The sequence below is a fragment of the Phyllobates terribilis genome, unplaced genomic scaffold (assembly GCF_046119375.1).
Source record: "Phyllobates terribilis strain yellow unplaced genomic scaffold, ASM4611937v1 Scaffold_1__5_contigs__length_1240528914, whole genome shotgun sequence".
Taxonomy (NCBI): Eukaryota; Metazoa; Chordata; class Amphibia; order Anura; family Dendrobatidae; genus Phyllobates; species Phyllobates terribilis.
Window position 1 is genome coordinate 160919481 of NW_027362761.1, and position 17748 is coordinate 160937228.

At 44.3% G+C, this 17748-nt stretch overlaps 1 protein-coding gene across 3 annotated transcripts in view; it reads left to right on the plus strand.

Moving 5' to 3' along the window:
- The window catches only part of SPATA6L (spermatogenesis associated 6 like), a 93413-nt gene that overhangs the window by 31009 nt on the left and 44656 nt on the right, over positions 1-17748 (plus strand). For all 3 annotated transcript variants that reach the window (XM_073669132.1, XM_073669140.1, XM_073669135.1), the window contains exon 6: positions 6947-7071. In XM_073669132.1, coding sequence (XP_073525233.1) covers positions 6947-7071 — 125 coding nt within the window. The remainder of the gene's footprint in view (positions 1-6946; positions 7072-17748) is intronic.

Below are 17748 nucleotides of genomic sequence, written 5' to 3' on the forward strand. Positions count from 1 at the left end.
TAGCCTTATGGTGGGTTTACACCACTTGACTTTTGGCATTAAAGGTCCATTGATTGGTAAATATGTACTTAATAATACCCACTGGGCAATCTGTAATAGATAGTTTAGTGGGCATACGCTGCCATTGTTCTCGGTAGTGCAACTCTTGTTTACCCAGGATGAAGTGCTACAGAGAATGATGATCTTTTGTGCAGCACATAAGATAATTTCAGCCAACGAATGAGCGGGTGATCAGCAGCCTGTTTGCACTGAAAGATTACTGTGAAGGCTCGTTCTCAGTAACTCTGCAGTGTTAATTGACCCTTACTGATCAAGTGCTCCAGGTGCACTAGAGAAAAAAACTTCTAAAGGTTTGTATTTTTTTGCTACAGAAATGGCTGTGGCTGTGTGTCATCAGTGCATGGTCCGTGTGTCCGTTTTTACCATCAGTGTGTCCGTTTTTACTATCAGTCTGTCATCCGTGTGTCCATTTGTACCATCAGTGTGTCATCCATGTGCCCGTTTTTACCATCAGTGTGTCATCTATGTGTCTATTTTTATCATCAGTGTGTCATCAGTGTGTCATCCGTGTGTCCGTTTTTACCATCAGTGTTCCATCTATGTGTCAGTTTTTACTATCCGTGTGCCATCCATGTGTCCGTTTTTACCATCAGTGTGTCATCAGTGTGTCCGTTTTTACCATCAGTGTGCCATCCATGTGTCAGTTTTTACCATCATTGTCATCAGTGTGTCCGTTTTTACCATCAGTGTGTCATCAGTGTGTCCATTTTTACCATCAGTGTGCCGCCCATGTGTCCTTTTTTACCATCATTGTCATCAGTGTGTCCATTTTTACCATCAGTGTGTCATCAGTGTGTCCGTTTTTACCATCAGTGTGCCATCCATGTGTCCGTTTTTACCATCAGTGTGCCATCCATGTGTCCGTTTTTACCATCAGTGTGTCATCCATGTGTCCGTTTTTACCATCAGTGTGTCATCCGTGTGTCCGTTTTTACCATCAGTGTGTCATCCGTGTGTCCGTTTTTACCATCAGTGTGTCATCAGTGTGTCCGTTTTTATCATCAGTGTGTCATCAGTGCGTCCGTTTTTACCATCAGTGTGTCATCAGTGCGTCCGTTTTTACCATCAGTGTGTCATCCGTGTGTCCGTTTTTACCTTCAGTGTTTTTCACAGATGGATAAACAAATAAATGACAAAGTGTCTCCTCTACTTTGCAATGTTAAACGCGAAGAGCACACTGATCTCATCCGTGTGCTGTACGTATTTTTCATGGACCCATAGACTTGTTCTTTCCCTTTTCATCTGTACTGCTGTCTCTGTGTGTTTAGCATGGACACACGGTCTGCGATAAAGCACGTGTGAATACCACCATAGATTATAATGGGTATGTGCTGTATCCATGAAAAAAAATGGATACAACACGTACATGCAACACGGACATGTGAATGAGGCCCAAAAGAGACTTGCGTCTCACACATAAAACATAGAGCGATCCAGATAGTGTGAATAGAAGTGATGTCACTGAGGAGTAAAACGTTGCTGGATCTTGGAGAAGGCGGTGGAAGGTGAGTATATTAAAGGGGTTGGTCTTAAGCTAAATGACTACAGACTTGTGACTCCTCACATCGCGCCCACTGTACGCTGTGACTATTCTCCGATGCCGGCGCCAGGAGCGTCGGGCGCATGTCCTCAAGTATATGACTTGCGTACATGCAGTCTCAAGCCGACTAGATGGCCGTGGCCTCACTCAGTGCAAGTGTTCTGAGCAAGGCCGGATACAGTCTAGTCGAAATGTGGCCAGAGGTATGCAAATGGCATATTGTGGTCTCATAACCACCCGCTCCCGGCATCAGAGAGTCCTCACAGCGCACACTGCGCACAATTAGTCACAAGTCTGCAGCTTAAGACCGGACAAACATTATAACACACCGACAGTACACTACGTAACTACGTACACATATACACAGATTTAGGGGGGAAAAAAGTTCACAAGAGGGCTTCTTTACAACCCTCTAAAGGGCTGAGAACCGACCATGTTTCATCCAGACACAAGGTGGCGCAATAGTCTTACTCAATTCAATGCAAGTTTTCGTTCAGATATCTATTCAGTATCTGGCTACGCTTTCCTTGTCTAGTTGAGAAGCTAGTTACATATTAAAATCATTTCTGTTAACATGTACATGGTTCCTGAATATTTTAGAATTGTAGGAATGCTAAAAACTTAGGAAGTTGTATTTTTAACATCCTCAGTGATTTGGTTTAGTAGTTACAGGCTGTAACAAATAGTGAGGGAAATAGTGAGGGAAAAGCAGATCAGAAGCTATAGGCCAAGCTCACATGGCTCATGTAAAGGGGTTAATCTGTGCAACAACTGCAGAGACTACAGTTAAAACACCATCCATACAGTAAAAGAAAAGGTCTGTCCGAATTTTTGGACATAATGCTGATTTTTCCTGTGATTTTCACCGTTGCTCAAAATAACCTCCACTTCTGGACCCAACCTTAAAATGTACTTTTAATTAAAGGGGTTCTCCAATGCAATGCCATTGATGTTCTATATTAATGACATATCCTCAGGTCATCAGGATCGGTCATCAATATCAGATTGGTCTGGTACCGAAACCTGGCAGTTCCACCTATTAGCTGTTACCCAGATGTTACCAGATGGTACCAACCGATACCAGTGTACCAAGGGTGCCACAGATCCATCTGGAGATCAGTGGGGGTGTCAGGTGTCAGACAGCCACGTTCTGATATAGATGACCTACCCTAAGGATAGCTTATTAATGTCACTAGAGTGAAAGGCACCTTTAAATACTCTGACAGGTTTCTGTAGGAGCAAAGAAAGGGACATATTCAGCAACTGATTATTTTATGACCAGCTCAATTAGTTGGAATATTGCTGGTGACTTCCGGGTTAACATCCCTTCAGATGGTGCTCAACTTTAAGCAAAAAGACAATCCAATAAGTGCTTCAGGTAGGACACATATGCAAATATAATGACAGTATTAATAATGACCATTAGTAACAGACATATAAATATTATACTAACTCAATACGATAAATAAAAAACTATACACACAGTAAGTGTGAAGAAAACCACAACTTATCAGCAGATACGAGGGGCGTTCATTAAAAATTTCCTCTGACCCACTTCCTGTGGACTGAGAGCAATGAAACTTGGCACAGTTATTAGTCCTTCTCTACATAAGTGCCACTTAGGGACACACACTTCTCCCATCTCTTTAAGCAACTGTAAACACCTTACTTGTAGGAGTTGACAGGTTGCTCCAAAAGGCACGTTGTGACTTCCGAAATCAGAGTCTCATCATCTCGAAAATGCTTGCCCTTCAAAAATAACTTCATTTTTGGAAAGAGGTGGAAGTCCAATGGTGTGAGGTCAGGTGAATAAAGGGGATGCGGTAGAATTTTAAAGCCACAGCAGCATGCTTCCATTTGGGCAACATGTGAGTTGTGAACTGGTGCATTGTCTTGCAGAAGACGGACACCTTTGGTGAGCATGCCACGTCTCTTGGTTTTGATGGCCTCTCACAATTTCCATAGAAGTGAAGCATAGTATGCCCCAGTGATCATGGTACTCTTTGCTTGGAAATCCATCAATACTACTCCGTGCTGATCCCAAAATACTGTGAGCATGACCTTGCCTGCCGAGGGTTGGGCACGTGCCTTCTTTGGAGGCGGTGAGTCATGATGCTCCCATTGCATCGACTGGACTTTAGTCATAGTGATGGACCCATCTTTCATCCTGTGTGATCAGTCTGTTGAAAAAGTCCTCCTGGTTTCCATGGCACATCGTCAATAGGGGCTGAGAGCATTCGACTCGTTCCTGCTTCTGGAAAGGTGTGAGCAGCTGGGGGAACCCAGCGAACGGATACCTTATGCATGTGAAAATCATCTTGGATGATTTTTTCCACGGACCCCACACTAATCTTGACATTTTGGGCTAGGAGGGGAATGGTTATTCGGCGATTTTCCAAAATGGCAACCTCCACTTGCTGGATGGTATGTTCATCAATAGCAGAGTGGGGTCGCCCTGGAATTGGAGCTGTTTACAATGAAGTCCAACCACATTTCAATTGACGATGCCAGTTCTTGACTACAACATATGATGGGAAATCATCACCATAAACCTCTTTCATCTTATCGAACGTCTCCTTTCGTGTGCGGCCTTTCAAGTAAAGATACTTGATGACTGCTCTGTATTCCACTGGGTCCATTATCAGACCTCACACTACTTCAGCACCTGTAAAATCAAAACCGTTATCATTTCTGAGTTGCAAATTGGCACGTACCCTATAGAGACACATGTGAAGTTTCAGCGTCCTGTGATAAACAGAAGTGCGTCAGGGGAAATCTTTAATGAACGCCCCTCATACCTGTACTAGGTATGTGGCCATAGAATATGTACATCAATCATTCTATTACTTATATAAGGGGCAAACATAAGGGAGAGAGGCAACCATGGATAACTAACACCTATAAAAAGATGTGCTGTGATGTTAAGAGGTGTGTCAATTAATACTAAGAGATCCCAAAAAAGTATCTCTACCAGCTAGGAGAGTACAGTGGGTGTAGGGGTTGCATTCACATACTCAGGCCATGGAGCGTAGGAGGACCCAAAAGGTCCCTTTGGCCCATATAAGAAGACCAATACTATTAAAGACCTGTGATAGTTGGGACTATGTTGGAGATTCTGCATTGGGGCCTATAATCTTCAAGTTATGCCACTGATACCAGGTTAAAGGGGTGTTCTTGTGTCATGAAATTGGTATAATTAGTTAGGCAGTATGAAAAGAGGTAACTTTGCAATTGACTTGCTTTTTTTCTATTTGCTGTGGATCTCCTGATATGAGAGCTTTTATCTTACATAGCGTACAGATTGTTGGCTTGGAGATCTACCACCATAGCCTTGCCGAGTATATGCAGTAAATACACTAGGGACTGCGGGATCAGGATCTCTGTTACATTCACGCCCGGACTGACTGGCATGAGCGTGGTTAGTGGTCCCACTGGGCCACGAACCGAGGAGTGCCTGGAGGGGCGTGACTACTGGGCCTCGCCAGATCTGACCACGAACATGGGAGGTGGCTCAGGTGCTACTCCAGGTCAGACCCCGGTCACAGCTGTTGACCCACACGGGGGAATGCAGGAACGGGCAGGTTTGGCTGGTATGCAGACAGGTGGGTACTGGCAGGCACGGCTGGTATGCAAACAGGCGGGTACTGGCAGGCACGGCTGGTATGCAGACAGGCGGGTACTGGCAGGCACGGCTGGTATGCAGACAGGCGGGTACAGGCTGGTACGGCTGATATACAGACGGGTCGGTACTGGCAGGTAGGAAAACAGGCTGGATAGGGACCAGTACAGACTGGGGTACAGAAACAGAGCCGCAGGTGCGGAGGACAAGCAGAGCAGAGCAGAACCGCAGGTGCGGAGGACAAGCAGAGCAGAGCAGAACCGCAGGTGCGGATGACAAGCAGAGCAGAGCAGAACCGCAGGTGCGGAGGACAAGTAGAGCAGAGCTGAACCGCAGGTGCGTAGGACAAGCAGAGCAGAGCAGTACCGCAGGTGCGGAGGACAAGCGGAGCAGAGCAGAACCACAGGTGCGGAGGACAAGCGGAGCAGAGCAGAACCTCAGGTGCGGAGGACGAGCAGAGCAGAGCAGAACCGCAGGTGCGGAGGACAAGCAGAGCAGGGCAGAGCAGAGAAAAGCTGCAGGTGCAGAGGGCAAGCGGAGCAGAGCAGAGCGGAACCGCAGGTGCGGAGGACAAGCAGAGCAGAGCAGAACCGCAGGTGCGGAGGACAAGCAGGGCAGAGCAGAGAAAAGCTGCAGGTGCGGAGGGCAAGCGGAGGAGAGCCGCAGGTGCAGGCAGACAGAACAGGGCTCTGTTCACATGGAACAGACTGGGAAACACAGGAAGATAGCTAGAACACAGGAGGTAGAAATGGAGGCAGGGAAACGGGACAAGCAGAACCAGATACACACAAGGTACTTGCAATGAAGTAGCGAGTGGACACAAAACTCACAAACAGAAGTACAGAGATAACAAGTTGGAGTTAGGTACTGGTTCAGACACAGCAGGAAAAGGGAAGGATCGGACATAGAGACAAACAGGTAACGGGCTAGGACACACTTCAGACAGGAACTGACACTGGAACGAGATACAGGAACGAGCCTGGGTACTCAGCCCCCAGGGAGGCAGGAATAGACTAGAAGTCACAGATACAGGTAACAGGCCTGGGTACTCAGCCCCCAGGGTGGCAGAAACAGACTAGAAATCACAGATACAGGTAACGGGCCTGGGTACTCAGCCCCCCAGGGTGGCGGAAACAGACAAAATACAGGACAGGACCTGGCAACTCAGTTGCACAGAACACACTGAATGAAAGTGTTGCTCAGGCACCTCCCACTGGGTGGAGGAGGTTTAAGTATCCAGTGACTCACAGCAATAGGCTGGGGATGCATTAGGACTGCTCTCGCTGTAACTTTAAGAATCAGGAAGTGCCAGCGCCACCGCCCTAAGCCAGCAGACAAGAGACATGCACACAGCAAGTAAAGGAGTATAGTGCACAGCCTGGACTGATAGGTAAGTTGGCAGTCTTGCATGGTGGGAGATGGTAAGCCATGCCAGCACGCTGCCAGAGATGTTACAATCTCTAGTCTGTACAGGAAGCGGCAGGGTCAGTTGCAGTTTTTAGTGGGTTACCTATTTTCCTGAGTGAGTTGCTACACTATCATAATGACGTCTTTGTGCATACACAACCACACGCTACACTTTTATAACAAAAAATACGTTTGGTTTCTTCTAGTAAAAATGAATTGATTTCCATTGTACTGGCATTATAATTCTGAAATGGTCTTCCATCTTCACGTTAGCATCACTTCTTTCTCATGGTTTATAAACTCTTTTTCTGGTTCCACAGGTGAAGATGTTTTAGCCACATACAAAGAGAACCATCGAGATTTCCTGTTCCCTGAACCAAAGCTGACTCCTCCCTACCCAGGAGTGGACAGAGAGGTGCTAATGAAAACTGCTCCTGGCTTCCCGGTAATCACATTGTTTTATTTCCATTTTACTGCTGGTTGAGTCAATATGAAATACATTTCTGTGTTGTACTTCATATACATGTTTTCTTAGTTGTCATAATAACACTTCCAAAGAAGATATGGGTGGGCTGAAAGGATATTTGCTTTTTGTACAAGTGGGGGCAGCCTTGTCCTACCACATCAGCCCAGATGTGTTGACCAGTGTGAAACGTAAAAGCATAAAGCCCCACGGCAACATTTATAATGGGCCACACTCCACAAGTGCACTTTTGTCTTTTAATAAAGTTAATGTTCATCATTCAATGTTTAAAGACTAGAGATACCTTTCATGATTTTAAGGTTGAAAAAGATGCAAGTCCATCAATTTATACCTATAACCCAACATGTTGATCCAGATGAACCAAAAACCCCATGAGGCAAATGCTAAATGCCCCATATTAGGGGGAAAATTCCTTCTTGACTCCACATACAGCAATTAGACTAGTTCCCTGAATCAATGTCCCATCTCAGAATCTAGTACCCATAATCTGTAATATATTTTTCTAAAGCCTTAGGATACTTATTTTCCTCTAGATGTAGGCCCCTTTATCATCACCGTATGCCTAGGTATAAAAAGATCATTAGAAAGATCTCTGTACTGCCCCCTCAGATATTTGTACATTGTAATATAAGATCGCCTCTAAGCCTTCGTTTTTCCAAACTGAATAACCCCAAGTTTGATAACCCGTCTTTGTGCATACACAGCCACATGCTACACATTTATAACAGAAAATACATTTGGTTTCCCTGCATGTGTCACAGCTGTCTAAAAGATGTGACACATGCAGCCGCGGCGACACTAACATAGATGCCCAGCACGCCGCAAATACTCGGCGAGCATCACTAGTACTGAGTTAATAAAATTGCTGTAAGTTTCCGTCTGCAATCTTAATTCATTCATTCATATTCAGATTGCAGGACTCACATTTTTCTCTTCTGTGAGTGTCTCTCCCAGTAATATAGGCTGAACATGAGCTCTGTTTGTTAAGGGTGCTGCTGTTCTTCACGTGCAGAGCTTCTATCCTGCACTTATTTCCACTTCATGTGCTTTACATGATTTTTATAGCCTTTTTTCTCCTTGAGAAACTTTCTCCCCTCTCTGTTCTTTGGACAGCTGTGTACAATCCCCTCCCTCATGTCACCACAGAGAAAGGAAGTGAAAGAGTCAGAACCAGGAGCAGTACCGATAGATTTGTAACATTTTTGCACTGCAATTCGCTAGATTAGACTTACAGACACTCTGACACAAAAAGAAAAAGTGGGCACTGCTGGGGAATAATAATCACAAATAGAAAGGGGTGCTACAGTAACCTGATGTAAAGACACAAAATTATTCGGAAGAAAAAGACTCAGGATATATAACCATGCACACCCAATGTTAGGGTTGCTTAGTTGGTCTACATTAATCGAATGTTATATAAGTGATGTAAAATATACCTGTGGCACATAACATAGTGGGGTTTATTGCTATTTTTATGCATATTATCATGAATTCCCCCATATGAAGATTGCACATGTTTTTGTCTGTTTTAAATGCTTTTAAAAATTTTTTCTTTTGTTGTCTAAATGTAATCATGTAATAAAGATTTTTTTCACTTTTCCAACATTGGGTGTGCATGGTTATATATCCTGAGTCTTTTTCTTCCGAATAACTTACAGACACTCTGTAGCAACAAAATGGTAGAACATTTTCAAGGAAGACTTTATTGAAAGTTGCTTGACTTTGGATTTATGAAGCAACTAAACTATAGAAGAAAAATCTGTGTGAAGGTGTACACAGCCTTTACAGTGGGTACGGAAAGTATTCAGACCACTTTAAATTTTTAACTCTTTGTTTCATTGCAGCCATTTGGTAAATTCTAAAAAGTTCATTTTTTTCTCATTAAAGTACTCTCTGCACCCCATCTTGACTGAAAAAAACAGAAATGTAGAAATTTTTGCAAATTTATTAAAAAAGAAAAACTGAAATATCACATGGTCATAAGTGCTCAGACCCTTTGCTCAGTATTGAGTAGAAGCACACCCTTTTGAGCTAGTACAGCCATGTGCCTTCTTGGGAATGATGCAACACGTTTTCACACCTGGATTTGGGGATCCTCTGCCATTCTTCCTTGCAGATCCTCTCCAGTTCCGTCAGGTTGGATGGTGAACGTTGGTGGACAGCCATTTTCAGGTCTCTCCAGAGATACTCAATTGGTTTAGGTCAGGGCTCTGGGTGGGCCAGTCAAGAATGGTCACAGAGTTGTTCTGAAGCCACTCCTTTGTTATTTTAGCTGTATGCTTAGGGTCATTGTCTTGTTGGAAGGTGAACCTTCGGCCAAGTCTGAGGTCGAGTACTCTGGAAGAAGTTTTCATCCAGCATATCTCTGTACTTGGCCGCATTCATGTTTCCTTCAATTGCAACCAGTCATCCTGTCCCTGCAGCTGAAAAACACTCCCATAGCACAATGCTGCCACCACCATATTTCACTGTTGGGATTGTATTGGGCAGGTGATGAGCAGTGCCTGGTTTTCTCCACACATACCGCTTAGAATTATCACCAAAAAGTTCTATCTTCGTCTCATCAGACCAGATAATTTTATTTCTAATAGTCTGGGAGTCCTTCATGTGTTTTTGAGCAAACTCTATGCGGGCTTTTATATGTCTTGCACCGAGGAGAGGCTTCCGTCGGGCTACTCAGTCATAATGGCCCGACTGGTGGAGGGCTGCACTGATAGTTGACTTTGTGGAACTTTCTCCCATCTCCCTACTGCATCTCTGGAGCTCAGCCACAGTGATCTTGGGGTTCTTCTTTACTTCTCCCACAATTGTTCAGTTTGGCTGGACAGCCAGGTCTAGGAAGACTTCTGGTGGTCCCAAGCTTCTTCCATTTAAGGATTATGGAGGCCACTGTGCTCTTAGGATCCTTGAGTAATGCAGAAGTTCTTTTGCAACCTTGGCCAGATCTGTGCCTTGTCATAATTCTGTCTCTGAGCTCCTTGGGCAGTTCCTTTGAGCTCATGATTCTCATTTGGTCTGACATGCAATGTGAGCTCTGAGATCTTACATAGACAGCTGTGTGCCTTTCCAAATCAAGTCCTATCAGTTTAATTAAACACAGCTGGACTCCAATGAAGGAGTAGAACCATCTTAAGTAGGATCACAAGGAAATGGACAGCATGTGACTTAAATATGAGTGTCTGAGCAAAGGGTCTGAATACTTATGACCATGTGATATTTCAGTTTTTCTTTTTTAATACATTTGCAAAAATTTCTACATTTCTGTTTTTTTTTCAGTAAAGATGGGGTACAGAGTGTACTTTAATGAGAAAAAAATGAACTTTTTAGAATTTACCAAATGGCTGCAATGAAACAAAGAGTGAAAAATTTAAAGGGGTCTGAATACTTTCCGTACCCACTGTAGGTCAAAAATGTTCTACTAGAGAGTTATTCCCAACTCAGCCATTCATGGCAGAGACAGGAATATCCGTCCCTCTGTAACGCCCACTGGAGGGTAATACTCTGGAAACATTTGAGTGGGCTGAGTTTAGCTAAGCGATAACTTTTATAGGATTGAATTGGAATTACGTAGGTCTCTATGCTCTGCTGTTTCCGAAACTTAGTTTACTTCTATGGGAGTTAGAAAAAGCATAGCACAGCATGGCCGTTTCCAGAGTCACCCCCTAGCGGATGCTAAGAGATGGATATTACTTAAAGAGAATAAGTCGCCGGGTTTTTGCTACTCCACCTGAGAGTAGCCTGATACAGAAACCCTGATTCCAGCAATGTATCATTTTCTTTGTTGATTGCTGTCATTTTGATAAAATCCCTGTTTTATCTGCTGCAGATCCAACAATTCTCTGAATGCTGAGCTCTGTATAACCCCTCCTTCTCCACTGATTGGCATTTTTTTTCCAATGTACAGTGTACACAGAAAGCTGCCAATCAGTGGTGGGTGGGGTTGTACAGAGCTCATGGATATGTTTGACTACCTGGCAGCAGGGTTACTAGTCCTCAAATGATAATCTCCTGCTAATAAAACCATTATTTTATAAGCAGCCCAGTAAGTGACATATCACTGGAATCAGGGTCTCTTTCTCTACATCATGCTGCTCTTGGTTTACACAGCACAATCCTGCTGACAGATTCCCTTTAACAGTATAGGATCAGTCGGGGAATCGCCTGCTCTGTACTCTATTGATCTCATAAACCCCTCTATTTGCGTACCATGCAGATTTCCTGCTTTTCTGAATATCGTTTGGTTTCTGATTTCTGAAGTCAGCTTTTTACCTGAGATGTTCAGAAGATGTTATGTCCTTGACTGAACAGATGTGTCACATTATTTACTGCGGTAATTTTTTCTCATCCAAGTAGCACTTACACCTTAATTTACTGCCCGCTTGCTAGACCTCAGTCATGCCACAGTAGGATATTATGGTTTGGTGGCTTATTTAATGAGATGGTAAATCACTATACACTTCCATCTCAGCACGGAAGAGATAAGCTGAGCACTTACTGGTCTCTGTCTGACATTGACCTACTGTATCTGACCCTCCTTGTGCTTCCATTTCTAGATTGTAAGCAGTGTATACTATAGAAAAGACTATGGAACGCTTACATTGTCTGCAAAAAGTGAAGACATATCATGTCCAAAAACGTATCACTCACTGGTTTAGGTCCTATTGTTAATTTTGCTAAAATATCCTTTGCAATGGAATAGAAAAGTGAAAGAAAAGAAAGGAAAAATGAGAAAAGGCGACTGATTTCCTCATATATGGGCAGGTTTTCAGTCATAATGTTCTGAATTTAGTAGAATTGTAATTTACGGAAAACCTGGGGAAGGTGGGAGGCACATTTTCTTCATTGTCTCTTTTTTTTAAAGAAATTGAAAATTGATTACATAACGTCTGCCTCAACACTATTTGTCATTTGTGGCTCGCAAAGGTTGGGGACTCTAACCACAGTGTGGTATGACTGGGTCATCCGATTTTCTCGTACGTGGAGAAATTAAAAATAAAATCCAAAAACAATTTCTTCACCTTCTCCAGGGGGTTAAAAAATAAGAAAAAAACTTCATACTCACTGTCCTAAACTTTCACTTGACTCCTTATGCCACCACTGCAGCTCTCCGGTAATTTGTGCGGGTCATTTATCCTCACCCGCGGCCCCAGAAGAATCCAGTATGTTGCTGGATTTGTGCAAATCGAATCCCAAAAATTAGCAACATATTTAATAGCCACATTAATTTATGTGTGATTTAGCTTTCTACCAAAAGGAAAGGAAGCTATTTCGCTAGTGCCACCTATTGTAGGTAGCCAGCTGGTAAGTCAACCCTTTCACCCCGAAGCCTGTTTTCACCTTCCTGACAATTTTTTTTTAATTCTGCCCAGTGTCACTTTATGAGGTAATAACTCTGTAACTCTTCAACGGATCCCGCTGATTCTGAGATTGTTTTTTTCGTGACATATTATACTTCATGATAGTGGTAAAATTTATTTGATATGACTTATGTTTATTTGTGAAAAAATCTGAAATTTGGCAAAAATTTTGAAAATTTTGCAATTTTCAAACTTTTAATTTTTATACCCTTAAATCAGAGAGATATGTCACACAAAATAGTTAATAAATAACATTTCCCACATGTCTACTTTACATCAGCACAATTTTGGAAACATAATTTGTTTTTGTTAGGAAGTTATAGGGGTTAAAAATTGATCAGCAATTTCTCATTTTTATAACTAAAGTTACAAAACAATTTTTTTTTAGGGACCACAGCACATTTGAAGTGACTTTGAGAGGTTTATATGACAGAAAATACCCAAAAGTGACACCATTCTAAAAACTGCACCCCTCAAGGTGCTCAAAACCACATTCAAGAAGTTTATTAACACTTCAGGTGCTTCACAGGATTTTTTGGAATGTGGAAAAAAAAAATAAACATTTAACTTTTTTCACAAAAAATTTACTTTAGACCCAATTTTTCTTTACTTTCACAATAGTAACACAAGAAAATGGACCCCAAAATTTGTGGGGGAAAACCACAGCAGGGCTTGGAAGGGAACGAGCTTGGACTTTTTGAATGTAAAATTTGCTGGCATATTTAGCGGGCACCATGTCGCGTTTGGTGAGCTGCTGAGGTGCCTAAACAGTGGAAACCCCCCACAAGTAACGCTGTTCTGGAAACTAGACCCCTCAGGGAACTTATATAGATGTGTAGTGAGCACCTTGATCCCCCAGGTGCTTCACAGAAGTTTATAATGTTGATCCATGAAAATAAAAAAAAAAATCAAATTTTTCCCACACAAATGTTTTTTAGCCCCATATTTTTCATTTTAACAAGGGTTACAGGAGAAATTGCTCCATACAATTTGTTGTGCAATTTCTCCTGAGTATGCAGATACCCAATATGTGGAGGAAAACTACTGTTTGGGTGCACCGTAGGGCTCGGAAGGGAAGGAGCGCCATTTGACTTTTTGAATGCAAAATTTGCTTGAATAATTAGCGGACGCCATGTTGCGTTTGGGGAGCCTCTGATGTGCCTAAACAGTGGAAACTCACCACAAGTGACACCATTTTGGAAACTAGACTCCCTCAGGGAACATATCTAGATGTGTGGTGAGCACCTTGAACCCCCAGGTGCTTCACAGAAGTTTATAAATTTGAGCCGTGAAAATAAAGAAATCACATTTTTCCACCCCCAAAAAATTTTAGCCCCAAATTTTGCATTTTCACTAGGGTAACAGGAGAAATTGCACCATACAGTTTGTTGTGCAATTTCTCCTCAGTACGCAGATACCAAATATGTGGAGGAAAACTATTGTTTGGGCGCACGGCAGGACTTGGAAGTGAAGGAGCGCCATTTGACTTTTTGAATGAAAAATTTGCTGCAATAGTTAGCGGACGCCATGTTGCATTTGGAGAGCCCCTGATGTGCCTGACACCATTGTGGAAATTATACCCCTTTGTGAATTTATCTACAGGTGTAGTGACTCCATGGGTGTTTTCCAGAAACAAGCAGCAGTGGATGTTACTAAGTGAAGATTTCAAACTGCTGTTCTAGTGACCAGTATGTTCTACTGACCAGTACGTTATGCCCAGCTTGTGCTTCTGGAGACATGCACCTGTAAATTAGGCTGGCTCTCATCGCTACAGGAATGCCAAACATGTGGACGCTAACTGTGGTTTAGGCAGACTGTGGAGCTCAGAAGGGAGGGGGACATTTGGACTTGGGATGCAGAATTCGCTGGATTTCTTTTGGAGGGCGAGGAGCCATTTTGATTTTCCAGAGCCTTTGTTCTACCAGTAATGTGGAAGCCCCTTATATTTCCATTAACGGATGACAGACCTGAGTGGGGACTTCCTTTTTTGTAAATGGAGTTGAAGCTTTTATTGGGAACATTTTACATAACATTTGGGATCACATTTATCCTGCGCTCTACGCTGAGCACTTATATCGGGGTTTCCATCTAAATCTCCAAGTGACGTGATTCGGATGAAACCCCTGAGGTTTCACTATATAGAGGCAGCAGAGTTATTCTGGACTCTGTCTGGCCTCTGTTCAGTGTCGTCCTTCTTTTTAGAACTGCACAAAACTGTGGCCGACAGCACTTTTATGCACGTCTAATAAAAAGATGGACACTGCCAGATCATAGGCCAGACAGCGTCCATAGTGCCTCCATCTGCCTCATTATAGGGAATCTTCTGCCGGGGTGTCCGTCTGAATCACGTATTTCAGAGATTTACACGGAAACCCCTGTATAAGAGCTCAATGCAGCGCGCAGGATAAATTTAAGAGCCTTACTGTGATCTTTGGGAGGCAAAATGAACAAATCAACAGAAGGTGAAGAATTGGTTTTATTTATTTTTTATGCCGTTCCTCATGCGGTATAAGTGATTAGGCGACTTTATTCTTCGGATCGGTACAATTACAGCGATACCAGATTTATATCGGGTTTTTATGATTAGCAGCTGTCACACACTAAAAGATGCTTTTTACTGTAAAAACAAGTTTTTGTATCACCATATCTTGATAGCTATAATTTTTCCATATTTTTGCCAACCGTCATGGGACGGCTTGTTTTTTGCGGGACGAGTTGACTTTTTTATTGGTACCATTTTCGGGCAAATGACATCTTTTGGTCACTTTCTATTCTGTTTTTTTGGGAGGCAGAATGAACAAAAACCAGCAATTCAGGAATTGTTTTTTGGAGATTTTTTTATGCCGTTCTGCATGTGGTAAAATTGATAAGGCAGCTTTATTCTTCTGGTTAGTACGATTACAGTGATACCACATTTCTATAGTTTTTTTTAATGTTTTGGCACGTATACACAATAAAAACTATTTTATAGAAAAAATAATTCTTTTTGCATCGCTTTATTCTGAGACCATCAGCACAGCGTGATCGCATAACGTTGTGCTGATGGAAGCAGTCATGGAGCTCACTCCCTCTGTGATGCCCTGCGATGTCGCTGTCACTATTGACAGCTGCATCACAGGGGTTAAACGCCCGCGATCGGTGCTAGCACTGATCATGGGCGTTGCTGAATAGTGTCAGCTCTCAAATAGAGCTGACACCTGCATGTGATCACGGCGGCGCTCAGCGTGAGCCCGAGCGATCACTGCGCCGTATATATACTGCTCTTTGCGGGAACTCAGCTCCCGCAGTGCTGTATATATACGGCGCATGGCGGAAAGGGGATAATAGTACTTGACTAGGAGAATTTGATACAGTAAAATATATCTGTTGTAACGGGTCTGGGAGGTGGAACCTCTGAGCAACTATACAAAGGGGCAGTCCTTGTAAGGAAGCGGGTGGCTCCCAGGGAAGGCGGGCAGGTAGTCACGGCAAGTGACAGGGACAGTCTCTGGGTAGAAGGGCAGGAGGTCACGGCAAGTGACGGGGACAGTCTCTGGACAGACGTATGGTCACGGCAAGTGACAGCAGGATAAGAGTCTCTAGACAGGCAGGTGGTCACGGCAAGTGACAGCAGGGAAAGAGTCTCTAGATAGGCTACCAGGCAGGTAGCAGGTGAGCGCTCCCAGGTGAGCGGGCAAGAGTCTCTGGACAGGCAGGTGGTCACGGCAAGTGACGGCAGAGCCTCCAGGTAGGCTAGCAGGCAGGTAGCAGGTGAGCGCTCCCAGGTGAGCGGGCAGGAGTCTCTGGACAGGCAGGTGGTCACGGCAAGTGACGGCAGAGCCTCCAGGTAGGCTAGCAGGCAGGTAGCAGGTGAGCGCTCCCAGGTGAGCGGGCAGGAGTCTCTGGACAGGCAGGTGGTCACGGCAAGTGACGGCAGAGCCTCCAGGTAGGCTAGCAGGCTGGTAGCAGGTGAGCGCTCCCAGGTGAGCGGGCGGGCAGATCCATAGACAGACTGACAGGTGTTGGAAGGCAGACTGTCGGACCGCAGGAATGCAAGCAGATAGACAGGAATCAGGTAGGTATCAAGCAGAGATCTGGCAGGTAACTGGCAGGTATCTGGTAACGGGACCTGAGGGCTGAAAGGGTTGAAAGGCTTTGCAACAACATTGCTCGGGCACCTCCATTTTGTAGGAGGTGCCTTATATATGGTGAGGTCCTCCGGCCATTGGCCGGGGACTCCTTAGGACGGCGCGCGCGGCCCCTTTAAGAGAGGGGGAGCGCGCCCTAAGCACAGAGGCCGGGAAGCAGCGCGCGCTGCCAGCAGAGCGGGAGGAAGCCGCCGGGCACGGAGCGGAGAGGTGAGGGGAACGGCTTCCTTGCCTAGCAGGAGGCAGGGACGCCGACGCTTCAGTACCTCCCCTTTAGGCCCTCCCTTTTTTAGGCCAGAGAGAAATTTATCAAGGATGAGAGGGGCATGGATGTTCTCCCGGGGCTCCCATGTTCTCTCCTCAGGACCAAACCCCTTCCAATCCACTAGATAAAAGGACTTTCCTCTTACCCTTTTGGTGGCCAGAATGTTCTCTACCTCAAACTCGTTTTCAGCGGAAACCGGAGCAGGAGGCATACCTGTAGACTTGGAAAAAGAGTTAAGTACCACGGGTTTGAGTAGAGATACATGGAAGGAGTTAGGAATCCGCAAATTGGCCGGGAGTTTCAATTTATAGGCCACCGGGTTGATTTGTTTGATAACTTCCAGTGGGCCGATGAACCGAGGCCCTAACTTGTAGGAAGGAATCTTGAGCCGCACATATTTGGACGAGAGCCAGACCTTATCTCCAGGACGGAATTGTGGTGGATCCAGACGTCTTTTGTCAGCCTGTTTTTTCATCCGCTCGGATGACTGAAGAAGTGCGGATCTGGTACTCTCCCAAATGGAGGAAAATTCGTTAACGAGAGATTCCGCAGCCGGATTGTCCACCGAGGTGGAGACGGGAAACGGGATCCGAGGATGCTGACCGAAGACTACAAAAAACGGGGATTTGGAGGAAGATTCGCTCTCGTGATTATTGTAGGAAAATTCGGCCCACGGTAAAAGATCCACCCAGTCGGAATGGTGAGCATTAACAAAGTGCCGGAGGAAACTGGTTAAAATTTGGTTGATCCGTTCTACTTGGCCATTGGACTGTTGGTGATAAGCAGAAGAAAAGTCCAAGGTGACCCCCAGCAGTTTACACATGGCTCGCCAAAAGCGAGAGGTGAACTGAACCCCTCGGTCGGATACGATGTGGAGAGGAAGACCATG